At 30.1% G+C, this 17,866-nt stretch overlaps 1 protein-coding gene and 1 long non-coding RNA gene across 2 annotated transcripts; both read left to right on the top strand.

Moving 5' to 3' along the window:
• The first annotated feature begins 8,618 nt into the window (after positions 1 to 8,618).
• Positions 8,619 to 11,583, top strand: LOC140043690 (uncharacterized). Its single transcript, XR_011844353.1, has 3 exons — positions 8,619 to 8,847; positions 10,058 to 10,168; positions 11,499 to 11,583. It is a non-coding gene; the product is annotated as an uncharacterized lncRNA (long non-coding RNA).
• Positions 11,584 to 12,967: 1,384 nt separating this feature from the next.
• Positions 12,968 to 17,865, top strand: LOC140043691 (uncharacterized). Its single transcript, XM_072088192.1, has 6 exons — positions 12,968 to 13,196; positions 13,579 to 13,679; positions 14,036 to 14,104; positions 14,224 to 14,354; positions 17,409 to 17,498; positions 17,611 to 17,865. Exons 1-6 carry the CDS (start codon positions 13,111 to 13,113, stop codon positions 17,812 to 17,814), a joined length of 681 nt encoding a protein of 226 aa, XP_071944293.1. The 5' UTR covers positions 12,968 to 13,110; the 3' UTR covers positions 17,815 to 17,865.
• The last annotated feature ends 1 nt before the right edge of the window (position 17,866 follows it).

Genomic DNA, 17,866 nt, shown 5'->3' on the forward strand with positions numbered 1-17,866 from the left:
ACCACAAAAGAGAGAAACAAAAGACAGTGCTAGAACCCTGGTGCATTTAACATTGTGTATAAGAGAATGACAAAGTGCATAAAGTATAAAAGTATGAAAGAGTATAAGAGCATGATGTCAATACAGAGAAGAGATTAGTGGCTTTCTGTAGTGTGCAACGCCCTTTTCATTAATTAGGTACGTCTGTTAATAGAGCATTGTCACACATTGCATACAAAAACAAGTCATGATATTATGTTATGCTCACAAAACTGAAGTCCGGAAACAATGCACAAAAAACTTCATTACTTTCCACGGAGTTTTCAATGATTGGTGAATGATCAGTAACTGAGTTATGATAAGCAAATTGTGAACCTCTATTGGTTTGTGTTACTGGATGTACTATGATGGCCATTGAAAGACTGATTTGTGGACTATGATATATTTTAGTATTACTTGTTTGGACTGTGTTATACTAAGTGTTTACATATTTACTATTATATTTATGTCAACTTCATTACTGCTTACTTGATGCAATAAAGGAAATAAATAAATAAATAAAATAAATTCAGAAGAACATCAAACATATATTTATGAATAAAACTGAAAAAATGAATTAGTAGTTTCTATAATTATTAAATTGCTTTAAAAAAAATAATTTGGGATTTACACTACCCATCTAAATATACATACACCTTAATCTGAATACCTTATCCAACATGATTACAGTGTTTAAACAGCGAATAATACTATGCCTTTGTAGATTCATTCCATAACATAGTTTCATTCCATAAAAACTACAATAGTAACATTATCATATAACCTATATAACCTACCACTTTTAATAATATAATAAACTGAATGCTATCATCTATTTTTTAAAACTATTTAATACACAAAACATCTACCCATCTATGATAATGCAGCATGTCAATCACGGCTAAAGACACCCTTGTAAACCTTTGTCTTATTATCAAATGCCTTCCAACACAATGCTGCTCAGACACCACCTATATTATTCTATTGAGTTCGCTAGATCATCATATAAAAGTGCATTATGATGGGATCAGATCATTTTTATATTGTCCTTTATTAATAATTATAATATTGACAACCAATCTTATGTTTGTTCATGGTTGTGCAGAGCGATGATAATACAATTGTCACAGCTTGAATAAGGTGACAGGGAGAAAATTAAATGAACACTTTCTCAATAATATTTCTCTGCTCAAATGCTGGATTGTACTGAGTTTTTAATAGTAACTGTGTCCATATAATTTATTGTTTGTCAAGTAGGTCTTTTACCACACTGATGTTTAATGTGAAATGGTTAAATGTATTCAGAGTGAGATCTGACAATGTAAATTATCTTAATTAAAATCATTTACATTAAAAACTTTCAATTGTATTTATATTATATTTTATTAATTTTAAGTGCTGTTTTTAAAATACAATCGCAGTCTACCAAATCATGGAGCTATAAAGCTCAATGAGACTAAAAACTGTTAACTTATGATGTACACAGCCTATTTAATAGTATACTTAGTTATTTAGAGAAATTTATAAAACTTCATCAGAGGTTTTAGAATGGTCATATCAGTTGTATTTTGATTATTTATACTACTATAACAATATATGTTCACATTTTGTAGTAATACACTACCAACATGTATACAGTAGATAGTATTTACAATACCCATCTGAAAAATTATACTACACCTTAATCTGAATACCTTATCCAACCTGAATACAGCATTTATACAGTGAATACTGTTTTGTAGTTCATTCCATAAAACCACAATTAACATTATTGAATAAATAGTCATAAAATTAAATCTTCTTTATTTTAATAGATTCATCTCTTTGTTTTCTTTTGAAAAAGATTTTAAAACACCAAAAAAAAAACCCCCCAAAATAAATATCTACCCTGTATGTGATGATACACATGGGGTCAAATCATTTTTCTATTCGACCTATACGCTCCCCTTCACTATCTACATCCGTCGCTAGGACAGAATAATCTGGATTTTTTTTGTTTTACATTAATCCAAGTTAATCAACTACCACACTTTATTTCAAAAGATAACATTTTTTAGCATAATTATTTTTTTGTAAAATGGCTGCATAATTAGTTATCCACACCTTGGCGGATAACTCCTTGTGATTGTATAAAATCATCATCAACTTTTTTTATCTGTATTATTCTTCTTTCATTCCACATTTCATAACTTCGTAAAGTTGTGCACCTACTATTTTTTTAAAACTTTGCGCAACATGACTTGCGAGCGATTTTATGAATTTAAATGATTGATCATAGATTAAAAACCAAATGTCATTTTGTATTGACACTTTTTTAATTTAAGTCATATCAACATATCATATCATATCTTTCTGTGGATTAAAAATGGCATGTTTCACACAAAGTTACGCGCACAAGATTTTTCTTACAACCAACACCTGCACTTGCTGTAACTAGTAATGCATATTCTAAGTTTGTAAACTTAATTCTCTTGAATTTTTCATTATAAGCCTTAAAAGAATTGAAAAGTCAATTAAACCATATCAACTTTTATTTTAATGACTTACTGATTTTGATTTTAAATGCATTATGGCTACTCATACATGCTGATTGCCTTCTTAACCCTATTTCACATTGACTATTCTTGTTATTGTACAATTTACTAAATGTTTTAATTTACTTAATTAACTTCCCACTAACCTTAATCAATAATCACCTTGACAAATTTCAATATAAATTTACCTCCTGGTTCATCTTGTTTTTCATCACTGTTTTATGTATGTTCACGTTTTTTCCCCTTGTACTCTATACGCACAAACATACTTTGCCTATTATATTATTCTTAATGTATTATAGTATAAGCCCATGGAGTAATTTATAATTCTTCCGTAAGCTTCCTAATTACATGTAAAGATAATAACATCGTCACATTTTGTATCTTATTTGTTTTGGGTATTTCAGTTATAAACGGCTACTACTGTAGGAAACATTTTTTTGTACTGTACAGTAATTATTAATTTAAATAATAATATTTTTTATTTGCATACCATCAATTTCAAAATTCTTTTCAATTCAGTATGTTCTAGCAATACTTTCGAATTTGTAAATAATGTGTACTTGCTTTTTTAACTTCAAATTACGGACGATATACCTAAAGTGTATTTAAAATATACAGTAGTGTAAAATATTCTGTATTTATTTTTGTTACAATGAAAGTTACTGCCCGTAAACATTCATACATAGCCTACTTTAAAACATAGAAAATTAGATTTCAATTGCAACTCTTGCATTTTTAAGTTTAACTACGTCAACCTTGAAATCTGTTCGTCTGTAGGGCTCACACAAAGACGGGTGCTGATGCTAGTAATTTATATGATCAGATCATTTGATATCTGCTGCTGCAGTTGAGATTCATACACTTTAAAGTAAAGTTTGATTTTATGTGATCACATCATTTCCCTATTATCATTTGATTTATAATTTTAGTTGTAATTTTGTTGTTGTCGTCGTGGTTTATGTTTGTGAAACTAAACAAGATGAACGGATTAAAGAATAAAACATCTTACAATGTTTCTATGTTGTGCAGTGAAAATAAACTCTTTCAGTGCAATATTATAGAAACTATTTTTATCAAGAAAGAGACCATGCCCCGCTTTAAATAGAGATGCGGTTATGTCAGGGAAAGAGAAAGAGCTTTCCATAATGTATGAAGCTCATCTGAAAACACTGTTTTCATCAAGGTCAAATATGCATAAGTTAGAACTCAGAATTAGAATGCTCAGGATATTAATGAGTATCACTGAAATATTTATTAATAAATACAAATGTTGTTGAATTGTGTTATCCTAATGTCTACTACCAACCTTCATTCAAAATCAATAATTTTTTTAGGTAGATCAAGATCAAATATAGTTCTGACTTGTTAATGGTCACATGACAGTATACTGTAGTTTATTGGGCTTGCCAGTGATAATGACAAAATATTTATTATTTTGGTCTACTATTACAGTAACACTTTTTATCAATTAATGATATAACATATCAGTGCAACGTCCACTATTATATTTTAAAAAATGAACAAAAATATATATATGTTGATTTTTATATTGGAACTGAGAAAGGCATTTATTCCTGATCTAAATTATTTTCACTTTGGGATATTTTTGTAAATTACAACTTTCATAAAAAAATATCATTAAAACATAGTATAAATATGCACATGGTATAAATATAGAATTTGTAAAATGCATCAGAGGTCGTACATTTACAAAATAAAAAAAAAAAGGAATTTACATATTTATTTTTATACAGAGGTATAAGTGAGTGGCACTTAGTCAGTGTAACTCTTTTTTTTCTGCTATAAATGAGTTAGGAATAACATTGTCATGTGACAGAATACCAATGTAACATTTTTTTCTTTAAAATCAGTATTTTAACACCTGATGATTATGACCTCTTTCCAGAATGGAAACACTCCACTTCATATACATCTGGCTCAAAGGAATCCTACATTAGAAATGGTGACCTGTCTCATAAATAAGGGAGCGTCAGTGACATCACAAAATAAGGTAATATATATACAGACAATTTTCAGTAATACTGTATGGCAACAATCTTTCACCTACTCTAGTACATTATTCTATTCTTTTTTTTCTTTTTTTATATCTGGTTCATCATATAATTAATAATAATGATAATTATTATTAAATTGTGTGATTTTTGGTAGACCTATTTAAAAAACCATTCCTTCAAAGATGCCAATATCTACTATCACAGCGATTTTAAACTGATAGGAAGATTGTGGGTTGTATAATTTATGCTGAGATTGGACCTAACGGATATTTTGACGACATGAAGTAATGGCAGTGGGTAGAGGGAATGTGCCCGGCTTCATATAAGTTATTTAATAAGGGCGTTTAATCCTATAACCTATGCGCTTCATTATTTTACTCTGTAGCCATCTGTATTTCAATACTGATCTACACATGCGCACAGCTCGAATCTGAATTAAATGAAAGAAAGAATATTTTCCATAATTTGTTATCCAATGAACCATATCTTTTTTTAACTTTGCTAAATGTTGTCCCAATTCAATCTGTTTCATAAGTAAATGTTATTTTTTTAACAGATGTCAGGATTATTCTAAATGTGTAATTCAACCTAGAAATTGACATTGAAATCTAAATCATTCAGTTAAATAACTTATAAAGAGCAGACCTCCCAACTATGCTGATAATGGCGAAAGCAATTTTGAATATACTGATATTTCTAATCTCTATTAAGAATCTAGATAAGAAGAAAAAGAAAATATGCTAAATATCCGCACAACGTTAGTAATAAATTCATGTATTGTTTAATAATTAAAATATTTGTATTTTCCGCCATTTGGCATACCCATATTTACTACTATAAATACCAAAACCTTTACATTTTTAGTAGCGCCCTTTATGGTCTAATGTATTTTTCAAAATATTATAGCCCCCTGTATAGTTTTGACATGATTTCATAAAACCTCCCAATGTATCATTTGATTTGTTGAGAGGTGACAAACTTAAAACAGCCGATTATATAAACTGAATAACAATGTATTTTACTTTACTGTTAGTGTATTGTCAGTTATAGGCCTTTTGTCTACCAAATCATGGAGCTATAAAGCTCAATGAGACTAAAAACTGTTAACTTATGATGTACACAGCCTATTTAATACTTAGTTGAAATGCCATTATTACGCATTTTTAATCATTGATTTATTTAGAGAAATTAATAAAACTTCACCAGAAGTTTTAGAATGGTCATATCAGTTGTTTTGATTATTTATACTACTATAACAATATATGTTCACATTTTGTAGTAATACACTAACATCATGTATAGATAGTACTTACAATACCCATCTGAATAATGATACTACACCTTAATCTGAATACCTTATCCAACCTGAATACAGCATTAATACAGAGAATACTGTTTTGTAGTTTCATTCCATAAAGCCATAATTTAACATCAAATAAATAGTCATAAAATTAAATCTTCTTTATTTTAATAGATTCATCTCTTTGTTTTCTTTTGAAAAAGATTTTAATACACCAAAAAAAACCCCAAAAATAAAAACATCTACCCTGTATGTGATGATACACATGGGGTCAAATCATTTTTCTATTTGACCTATTCGCTATCCGTCGCTAGGACAGAATAATCTGGATTTTTTTTTTACATTAATCCAAGTTAATCAACTACCACACTTTATTTCAAAAGATAACATTTTTTAGCATAATTATGTTTGTTGTAAAATGGCTGCATAATTAGTTATCCACACATTGGCGGATAACTCCTTGTGATTGTATAAATTCATCAACTTTTTTTATCTGTATTATTCTTCTTTCATTCTACATTTCATAACTTCGTAAAGTTGTGCACCTAATATTTTTTAAAACGTCAGAGTTGCGCAACATGACTTTCTCCCGATTTATGAATTTAAATGATTGATCATAGATCAAAAAACCAAACGTCATTTTGTATTGACACTTTTTAAATTTAAGTCATATCAAGAGTCAACTTTCTATGAACTAAAAATGGCATGTTTCACAAAGTTACAAGATTTCTTACAACCAACACCTGCACTTGCTGTAACTTAATGCGTATTCTCAGTTTGTGAACTTAATTCTCTTGAATTTTTCATTATTTAAGCCTTAAAAGAATTGAAAAGTCAATTATAAAACCATATCAACTTTTATTTTAATGACTTACTGATTTTGATTTTAAATGCATTATGGCTACTCATACATTTTTATTTTATTTCATACTCATCCAACAGCCAATTACAGGATGGATAAACTATTTAATAATTTCACAAGACAAACATATACACAAGATGCTCTACATAAACAAAGACTTATTATTAAGTCTTTGGGAGTGGAGTTGTAAATTGTCATGAGAAAAAAACCCTGACATATGACAGGACTTGAACCCAGGACCCTTAGATTGGTAGCCAAGCATCATAACCACCAAGCCACAGCTCCACTCCTATGCTGATTGCCTTCTTAACCCTCTTTCACATTGACTATTCTTTTTATTGTACAAGTTACTAAATGTTTTAGTTTACTTAATTCACTTACCACAACCTTAATCAATAATCACCTTGACAAATTTCAATATAATTTACCTCCTGGTTCATCCTGTTTTTCATCACTGTTTTCCTCCTTGTACTCTATTTGCACAAACATACTTTGCCTATTATATTATTCTTAATGTATATATAGTATAAGCCCATGAATAAGCTTATTTCTAATTCTTCCGTAAGCTTCCTAATTACATGTAAAGGTAATAAAAGCGTCACATTTTGTATCTTATTTGTTTTGTGTATTTCAATTATAAACGGCTACTACTGTAGGAAACATTTTTTTGTACTGTACGGTAATTATTAATTTAAATAATAATATTAATAATATTTGCATATCTACGGACGTACCATAATTTTCAAATTTCTTTTCAATTCAATATGTTCTAGCAATACTTTTGAATTCATAAAGAATGGGTACTTGCTTTTTTAACTTCAGATTACGGACGATATACCTAAAGTGTATTTAAAAATAAAATATACAGTAGTGTAAAATAATCTGTATTTATTTTTATTACAATGAAAGTTACTGACCGTAAACATCCATGCATAGTCTTTTAAAACATAGAAAATGAGACTTCAATTGCAACTCTTGCATTTTTAAGTTTAACTACGTCAACCTCGGTGAAGTTGAAATCTGTTCATCGGTAGGGCTCACACAAAGACGGGTGCTGATGCTAGTAATTTATATGATCAGATCATTTGATATCTGCTCCTGCAGTTGAGATTCATACACTTTAAAGTACAGTTTGATTTTATGTGATCACATCATTTCCCTATTATCATTTGATTTATAATTTTAATTGTAATTTTGTTGTTGTCGTCGTGGTTTATGTTTGTGAAACTAAACAAGATGAATGGATTAAAGAATAAAACATCTTACAATGTTTCTATGTTGTGCAGTGAAGATAAACTCTTTTCAGTGCAATATTATAGAAACTATTTTTATCAAGAAAGAGACCATACAAATACAAATGTAGTTTTATCCTAATGTCTACTACCAACCTTCATTTAAAATCAATTATTTTTTTAGGTAGATCAAGATCAAATATAGTTCTGACTTGTTAATGGTCACATGCCAGTATATAGTTTATTGGTCTTGCCAGTGTTAATGACAAAATATTTATAATTTTGGTCTACTATTACAGTAACACTTTTTATCAATTAATGATACTGTATAACATATCAATGCAACCTCCAATATTGTATTTTAAAAAATCAACAAAAATATATATATATTGTTTTTTTTTTATTTTAGAGAAAGGCATATATTCCTGATCTAAAATTATTTTCACTTTGGGATATTTTTGTAAATTACAACTTTCATAAAAAAATATCATTAAAAAAAAGACAACATTGTATGTCCGAACATAGTGTAAATATGCACATGGTATAAATATATAGTTTGTAAAATGCATCAGAGGTCGTACATTTACAAAATAAAAAGAAAAAAAGGAATTTACATATTTATTTATAAAGTGAGTGGCACTAGCCTTAGTCAGTGTAACTCTTTTTTTTCTGCTATAAATGAGTTAGGAATAAAATTTTCATGTGACAGAATACCAATGTAACATTTTTTTCTTTAAAATCAGTATTTTAACACCTGATGATTATGACCTCTTTCCAGAATGGAAACACTCCACTTCATATACATCTAGCTCGAAGGAATCCTACATTAGAAATGGTAACCTGTCTCATAAATAAGGGGGCATCAGTGACATCACAAAATAAGGTAATATAATATACACACAATTTTCAGAAATACTGTATGGCAACAATCTTTCACCTACTCTAGTAAATTATTCTATTCTTTGTTGTTTTTTTTTTATATCTGGTTCATCATAATAAATTAATAATAATGATAATTATTATTAAATTGTGTGGTTTTTTGTAGACCTATTTAAAACCCATTCCTTCAAAGATGACAATATCTACAATCACAGCGATTTTAAACTGATTAAAGGAAGATTATGGGTTGTATAATTTATTCTGAGAATTGGATATTTTGAAATCATGAAGTAATGGCAGTGGGTAGAGATTATTTCATATCATATTCTAACTTTGCTTGATTTTGTCCCAATTCAATCTGTTTCATAAGTAAATGTTATTTTTTGACAGATGTCAGGAATATTCTCAATTTGTAATTCAATCTAGAAATTGACATTGAAATCTGAATCATTCAGTTAAATAACTTATATAGAGCAGACCTCCCAACTATGCTGATAATGGCGAAAGCAATTTTGGGTATACAGAAAAATATCCTGATATTTCTAACCTCCCAATATGTCATTTGAGTTTTTTAAACTTATAACAGCCGATAAATATAAACTGAAAAACAATGTATTTTACTTTACTGCTAGTGTATTGTCAGTAGGCCTTTCACTTATTCCATAAAGACAATACACATTAATGTAAATTTTTATTTTCTATGAAAGACAAGAGAAATAAATGTTACTTTGATTGATTGATTGATTAAACAATGATCCAATAAAGATTGAAATGTTGAAATATGCATTTCCTAATATTTTTGTTGTTGTCATCGCCGTCGTTGCCACCACCAAAATTTCCAGAAATAAGGCGATTTTTCGACAAAAATCACTCAAGCACGACTTAAATTGTGTTTTTCACATAGTAATACATGAAATTTTATCAATAAAATGCTACAAATGTAGGAAACATAGTGTTTGCCACGAAAATTGTATTGAATGGACTATTAGTTTAGGAGATATTGTGAAAACATGGGTTTTATATTTATTTGCATTAAAGTGATTGTGTTGGAAAGATGTTCTTTTTACAACTTTAAGATAGTAAAAAGATATTATTTCATCACGTGTGAATTATGGAATTATTTTTAAGGAAAAGATAAATACAGCGTCACAATTGACATTCTTCTTTCACAAAAAAAAAAAAATTAAACTTCATGATTGATTTTTTTCCCACAGAATGGAAACCCTCCACTATATGAATACCTGATTGAAAACCCCAACCCTACTTCAGAAATTGTGATATTTCTCATTAAAAATGATGGTGCATTATTGACATTGCTAAATAAGGTAATCTACAGAAAAATTTTTGAAATTGCTTACCAGTGGCAAAATCTGCACTGTGGTTACAAGAGTAGTACCGTTTTGATTACGATCAATCGGGAAATTAACCTCACGATATAGATTATCTGATAAAAATACTAGAAAGTAGGAAACCTTTTGCCATTTTCCCGCTGACTGTTACATAAATAGATGTAAATTTGATGCAGAATGATAAACTTATGGGGACGGTAATTAAAAGAGCTTGACATTTATTTTGTGACATAGACAAAAGTCAGCATCTTCCGCAGACCCTGTGCACGCAAGTTTAGTGTTTGAGAAGTTTCTGCATTAGAAAGTCTAGATCTTATTAAAAAGGATAAATTAAAAATACCCAGTTAAAACCTTAAAAGAGGCATACGAGGATGCTTGTTTATACTAATATAGCTAATGTCGAAACAACCGTTAATTTATAACAATCCACCGCTAATGTAGTAAAACCTCCAGCTGTAGAAACACTAACAGCTTATGTTATAGTAAGTAAAAAGTCAACACCAGCTAGAATGTAGAATGGTCAACAGCTAATGTAGTAACAAAAATTGTCTCATACAGCTAATGTAGTTACTATCGCCAGCTAATATAGAAAATAAATAATTTACAAACCTGTTTAAATTTGTGCAAATGCATCTCTTTACTTAGCTATCCGTCTATCCACTTCTCGTAAGCGACCAATTATCTAAAACGACCATAAATCGTAAGCAACAATCTCTCTTAATCGACCACCTCCCGTAACGACAACCTCTCGTAAAGTAACCATTGAATGACTACCATCTCTGTAAGTGACTGCTTCTCATAATCGATCACCACTCGTAAGGGATCACCTCTCTTAAGGACCACACCTCTCTTAAGTGACCACCTCTTTCAAAAGGTCAAAACAATTGATTAACTGTGCACATATATTTATTTATCAAATCCAAACATTTAAAAGCTCACTCATATTATGGGATAAAGAGGCCTACTTCCCATTATGGGTTTAGTGTAGTATGTGGTGAAAATTAAACACAGGAAAGCTCACTCATATTATGGGATAAAGAGGCCTACTTTCCATTATGGGGATAGTGTAGTATGTGGTGAAAATTAAACACAGGAGAGAATGCTATTCATGCTTCTACATAATAAATAGATAAAAGTTGGTTTATCCGCCAGCAGTTTTTCTTATTGTTAGTATAGTATTACTATTTACGTTTGGATTTATAGATCTTGCCTACTACAGAACAGAGGTAGTGTTTTGGATCTGGGTGTCTATCAATTAATATGTCTTTGTAAATAGCTTGTTTAAGTAAATATTTTTTGTTTTTAGGAAGGAAAGACGCCTGAATCTATTGTAGAAACAAATATGTACATAACGAAAAAAGAAAAAATTGTGATTTTAAACTATTTTGACAGTAAGTAAAGTTTATAAATATAAATTATACTTTAATCTAAGATAGGTAAACACAGTGCAAAAGCTTTAATGTGGTACAGGTGGTCATTTGAAATTATCAATGCTACTACTATAAATTTTACAAAATTGTACTACAGAAACAAACTGTAATGTGAATATTTTTATATAAGCTGGCAGACCTTATTTTTCTGGTTCATTACAATAAGCTAAATTGGATAAATAATGTAAATAAAGCCACATGCAAAGCCAACCAAAGGATGTTTATTTTAAGAAAAATGAAGTACCTACAAATTGACAAAACTATACTTAAATTGTTTTATAACTCTGTAATTCTCAGTGTAATACTTTTTTGTAATGTTTGTTTTTATGGTAATACAATGCAAAAAGATAAAATTAAACTTAATCGAATAGGAAATAGAGCAATTAGACTAGTAGGAGAGCACTTACCTGATGTTGAATCCTTGTATAAAGAAAATGTGTTAAAAAAAGTAAAAAGTATCATTGATGATGAAACACATCCTCTTCACAAACAATTTGCTCTCATGAATTCTGGCATAAGACTACGTGCACTTAATACCAAAACAAAACGGTTTAGGTGCTCGTTTGTACCTAATGCTATACACTTATATAACTCCAGAGTACAAAGGTAAAATGTAACCGATAATTTTTATCTAATTTTAACAATTTTTAGCCTCTTAACTTTTTGTGTGTGTTCTTGTAAATTGTATTTTATATTTTTGTATTTTGCCAGTTTTCAAATCACATTTCTGTTTTTTAAATGGACAATAAAGTATATATGACTATGACTATGACTACAAATGAATGAAACTAAATTCTCTGGATCCAGCCCAATCAATAGCATAATTGATATTTTATTATATTAATTGAGAGTTGGTTTAATATATTTGTATTAAAGATGTGTCCCCCTGCAAAAATAATTCTTAACAAAATGTTTGTTGAATATGCCATTTTAATGTAACATAATAGTTATCCACTTTGACCAAAAATTGGATCGGAAAAAAAAAACTGTAATTTAAAGCAAAAAATGTTGCCAATTGGTTTTTGGTTGAATTTAACCATTTATTTTGTCAATTTATAAGTGAAAACATTATTTTTTTTCATTTTTTTTCTACGGAAGTGATTATCTTTATTAAAACTATAAAATAACATAGTCAAAGTCTGATTTAATTAATCTTCATTTTTCATGTTTTTGGGGGGGACAATACATCTTTAATATTATTGTATTGCTGGTACTCGAACATAATTTAATATTCTTATTTCCCATGGTTCAAGTTTACCGGAGGTATTGTTAAAGTTGACGATAACTCTTGTACTGTATATGGGATGACATTTATTTTACTGTTTAATAACAAAATACTGATAATATCAAGCATTTTTAAGGCTTACAGAGGCAGAATGAGATAACAATTTATTTTTTGTCATAATAGAATTGTTAGTTCCTGCAGAGATACGTGCCAGGGGTAAACATGCTATTAAAATATATAAAGAAGAACTTAAAACTGGTAGCATGTCTGTTGTGAATTCAAGATGTATGTTTTTAGGAAAAGAGGGTGCTGGGAAGACTAGCTGTGTAAAGGCTATGGTTGGAGAAAGGTAACAAGTAAAATTGGTATAATGTTTATAGAGTATATTACTGTACGGTATCTTAAGCTGTATTGACCATCAATAGTCAATAGTCATCAATCACATTATCTTGTGAACTGCTAAAGGAAATGTTTTATTTAATTTGAATTATTATACACTAAAGGTGACATTGCAGTATGTTGAATATTGTGATTCTTATAAAATAATAAAAACATTAATTTTATACACTTTAATTTACTTTTAAACTTACTAATGTTCTATTCATTAAAATTTATCAGTTGTTTTATGATTGGAATATTAAAATGCAAACCCTTTCATGATTTAGTCATTTTATACATACTATGTATGTTTCTAAAATGTACAATAAATGTTTAACTTTACTATATAATAGATTCAATTCTGCAGAACAATCCACAGATGGAATTGTTACAACCACAGTGTTTCAAGCAAAGAAGGATTGTAGTCAATGGAAAAAGATAAAAGATGTTAATGGTGAGATAAGTAACTGAAAATGTTAAATTTTACATATTCATTATTTTGCTATAAATTTAACATTAATTTATTTTTGATAAAATAATACTAATATTTAAATAAAAACATTCTTAAATGTATAATATAATGCCATTTACACATTGGTTATACAACAAATAACAATTCAAAATTCATTTGGCTATGCAACCATATACGGTTTGGTCTTACATTTTCAATGAGGTGATTGAAATCACCTCAGATACCAAGAATTGGAAAATTACATTCAATCTTCAAAATATTGCTTATCGTTGTATTCCTCTCATCCCATACAACACATTGGTTTCCTAATCTAATTGTCTATTTCTTGCATTGTATAGATATTGAGCTATCAGAGCAAATTCGTTCACATGCTTTAGGAGAAAAGGTTGATAAAAGGTTAAAAGAAGGTAGGCACAGACTAATAAAGCTTTTATAACATTTAAATCTGCATAAAAGATGTATAAATGTAGGTTGATATCGATTAGTAACACTGTTATATTGGTTTTGTTTCTGTAATTTTTTATAGAAGGCAATGTTGGAATCTGGACAAAATTTAAGAATGGTATGTATAAGATGGTAAGAAGAAAAGAAAAAGTGAGTGACATAACTAGTGTATGGGACTACGCTGGTCAACTAGACTACTATATAACGCACAGGGTATGTTTTCATTATTGTATTATGAATATCATTGGGTTCAGAAATAAATCAATTGGAAGCTTTTAAATACTAATAGAGCTTTATTTTCTTTTTACATGATGTGTTCTTACAGTATTGTGTACATTATTGTGAACATTTTTAACAGGGTTATTTTATCAATGTGCAACTTTTTTTTTAGACTATGCTATGTTTTTGTTGGTTTTTCTAGTTCAATTGATCTTACATGTTTCAATTACTGATTTTTTTTATCACAAGTTTTCATATGAAACATCAACAGGGGCTGAACCAGGAGAGGGGCCCACAGGGCATTTGTACTTGTCAATATTGTCAACAGTAAAAAGGGAGGGCGGAGTGGAGTAGATGTGTGAATGAGAAGTTTAAATATATTATTTAAGCATCGTCAGTAAACAAATTAAAACAACCTCAAAACCTCAGAATACCATACCTCCACCAATTATACCAGGCCTTTCTTTCTTTCTTTCTCTTTTGTTCTTATTTCATGCAATAATGCGATGCTGAATAAAGATCAATAGGTGATCTACAATAAGCAATGCTAAAATAAGTACTTTACACATACTATTCACAATCTAATTACAACAAATACTATTCCTGATCTAGAAAGAAAGAAGAAGACTCATAATAAATGCAAATCACTATCCAAATGAAAAAGTAAACAGAGAGGTATATCACTTTTGAAATAATATCAATAATTGAATAAGTAGTATGACTGTGATGGTATTTAAAGAAATTGTATTAAATCGTAATTTATACTTACAACATTTATATTGTTTGTTTCAATCTATGCATAAGTGTTTTTATGATTAAAATCAATATATGCAGAGAAAATGTGATTTTAAAACTGTCCTAAAATCCCATTGAGCCGAATTCCACGCCTTCCATCATCGGAAAACATATATCAATGAAATATACACTACATTCTAACAAATAAAACAATGAATTGTACAAGTTAAACTTGAGAAGGAATTCTTTTTCGTTTAGAGTTGTACTTTTGTGGAATGGTCTTTCTGACTATGTTGTTTCAGCTAGTTCTTTAAATTAAATGAGGCTTGGATAAACCATCCATTAAAGTTCACACCGTTTGTGCAATATGACATGATAACCGTGAGGGGCTTATAAGCAATATGTTTCGCCTCAATTTCCCTCTATTCATATGACTAGAGGGATTACACGTAAACAAGTAAAAGTCATTGTAATCAAAAAAGCTTTGAATTTTAACTGCAAAAAAACACAATTTCCAACCAAAAATTGTATATTTTTTACCACTTAAAGAACTTGAACCGATACTTGGATTTCAGTCATTAAAATTGCAAAATGATAAACATTAATTTCTTTTTGGTTAACTGAAACTTGACCTACACGCATGCACCAGTGACCTCCTGCGAGGTGAACAATGGTTGTGTAAATTCCATTTGACGTAGTGCACGCACCCCTCTTGTAAGAAATTACCACGTGTATCAATGCAAGCTGAACGATGGTGGAAAAACATGCATCCCTCTTACCCTAATTACCATGTGTTCCTGCCTGCATTAATGGTATCTGTTCCGATTTACAATCATATTGTTATGTATCACTCTGGCCTAGTCAATGACGACAATACGACAGGCTCATGTGTATACCAACAATGAAATTGCGCTATATTTAGACATTGACAGGGTTTGCTCACTGTCTGGGTGACAGCATGCAGCTTGTTTTTGAACGTTTAAACAAGTAGGTTAGACCTAGCCAATGGTTTTGAAATGATCATGACAACAAAACATACATAGCAATACACATCATGTCAAGTTAGTTCCTGCAACATGGGAACCACAGTCCTGGTAAGGGTCTGGTATCACAGTGTATAAAACATACATAGCAATACACATCATGTCAAGTTAGTTCTCACAACATAGGAACCACAGTCCTGGTAAGGGTCTGGTATCACAGTGTATAAAACATACATAGCAATACACATCATGTCAAGTTAGTTCCTGCAACATAGGAACCACAGTCCTGGTAGGGGTCTGGTATCACAGTGTATAAAACATACATAGCAATACACATCATGTCAAGTTAGTTCCCACAACATAGGAACCACAGTCCTGGTAGGGGTCTGGTATCACAGTGTATAAAACATACATAGCAATACACATCATGTCAAGTTAGTTCCCACAACATAGGAACCACAGTCCTGGTAGGGGTCTGGTATCACAGTGTATAAAACATACATAGCAATACACATCATGTCAAGTTAGTTCCCACAACATAGGAACCACAGTCCTGGTAAGGGTCTGGTATCACAGTGTATAAAACATACATAGCAATACACATCATGTCAAGTTAGTTCCCGCAACATAGGAACCACAGTCCTGGTAGGGGTCTGGTATCACAGTGTATAAAACATACATAGCAATACACATCATGTCAAGTTAGTTCCTGCAACATAGGAACCACAGTCCTGGTAAGGGTCTGGTATTACAGTGTATAAAACATACATAGCAATACACATCATGTCAAGTTAGTTCCCGCAACATAGGAACCACAGTCCTGGTAAGGGTCTGGTATCACAGTGTATAAGACATACATAGCAATACACATCATGTCAAGTTAGTTCCTGCAACATAGGAACCACAGTCCTGGTAAGGGTCTGGTATCACAGTGTATAAAACATACATAGCAATACACATCATGTCAAGCTAGTTCCTGCAACATAGGAACCACAGTCCTGGTAGGGGTCTGGTACCACAATGTAAAAATGGTGAAAGTTTATTTTACAGTCTGCATTAATCTGCATGTTTGACTTGATGAGGCATGAACAAAAGTGCTCGGAACAAAAGCAGAGCAAAATAGATAAAAAATGACTATTTATTTGCACACTAGATTACTTCATAAAAATGATAAAAAGAAGAGCTATTTTATCACCTTGATGAAACAGTACAGTATGTAGTGTGCAAATAGAATGTTGAAGTTTTTACTTGAGTCATCAAACTTTATCTATATAAAATATTGTAATATTATATAATTAACCATGAAAACATAATCCTTGTTAATTTCCAGTTTTTCCTGACAAATACAGTATCATACTGTGTTGCTTTCAATGTCATGGACAACTTGGATGAGCCAGCTAAACCACGGGGTTCAAAAATAGTAAGTTAAACTTTAGTACTTTAGACAATCTTGTAAACTACAAATGCTATGATTTAATAATGTAATTTAATTTCAATATTAGTTTAAAAATATATTGTCATTGTCATTTTAGGGTCAGCTAGGAATGACTAATTTGGACATGAATTTGTTCTGGATAAGGTCCATTTATGAACACACTGTACAACATGGTTCAGCAAACACTATTTCAATTGATGGAAAGAACATAGGGTCACCTCCCATCTGTTTGGTTGCAACTCATGTGGATAAATTGTCAGGGACAGCATCAGAAAAAGAGGAGCAGGTAAATAGTATATAAATATTAGATATTTATATCTTGTCTTTTTTTTAACTATGTCAACATAAGCGCT

This window comes from Antedon mediterranea, chromosome 3, assembly GCF_964355755.1.
Source record: "Antedon mediterranea chromosome 3, ecAntMedi1.1, whole genome shotgun sequence".
NCBI lineage: Eukaryota > Metazoa > Echinodermata > Crinoidea > Comatulida > Antedonidae > Antedon > Antedon mediterranea.

What these genes read in the sequence shown, in the direction of transcription:
- LOC140043691 (XM_072088192.1), top strand. Translation starts at nt 13,111, where the DNA reads ATGTCTGTTGTGAATTCAAGATGTATGTTTTTAGGAAAAGAGGGTGCT. An exon ending in AAAGATAAAAGATGTTAATG is followed by an intron (nt 13,680 to 14,035) that starts GTGAGATAAGTA and finishes TGCATTGTATAG; the next exon opens with ATATTGAGCTATCAGAGCAA. An exon ending in TGATAAAAGGTTAAAAGAAG is followed by an intron (nt 14,105 to 14,223) that starts GTAGGCACAGAC and finishes AATTTTTTATAG; the next exon opens with AAGGCAATGTTGGAATCTGG.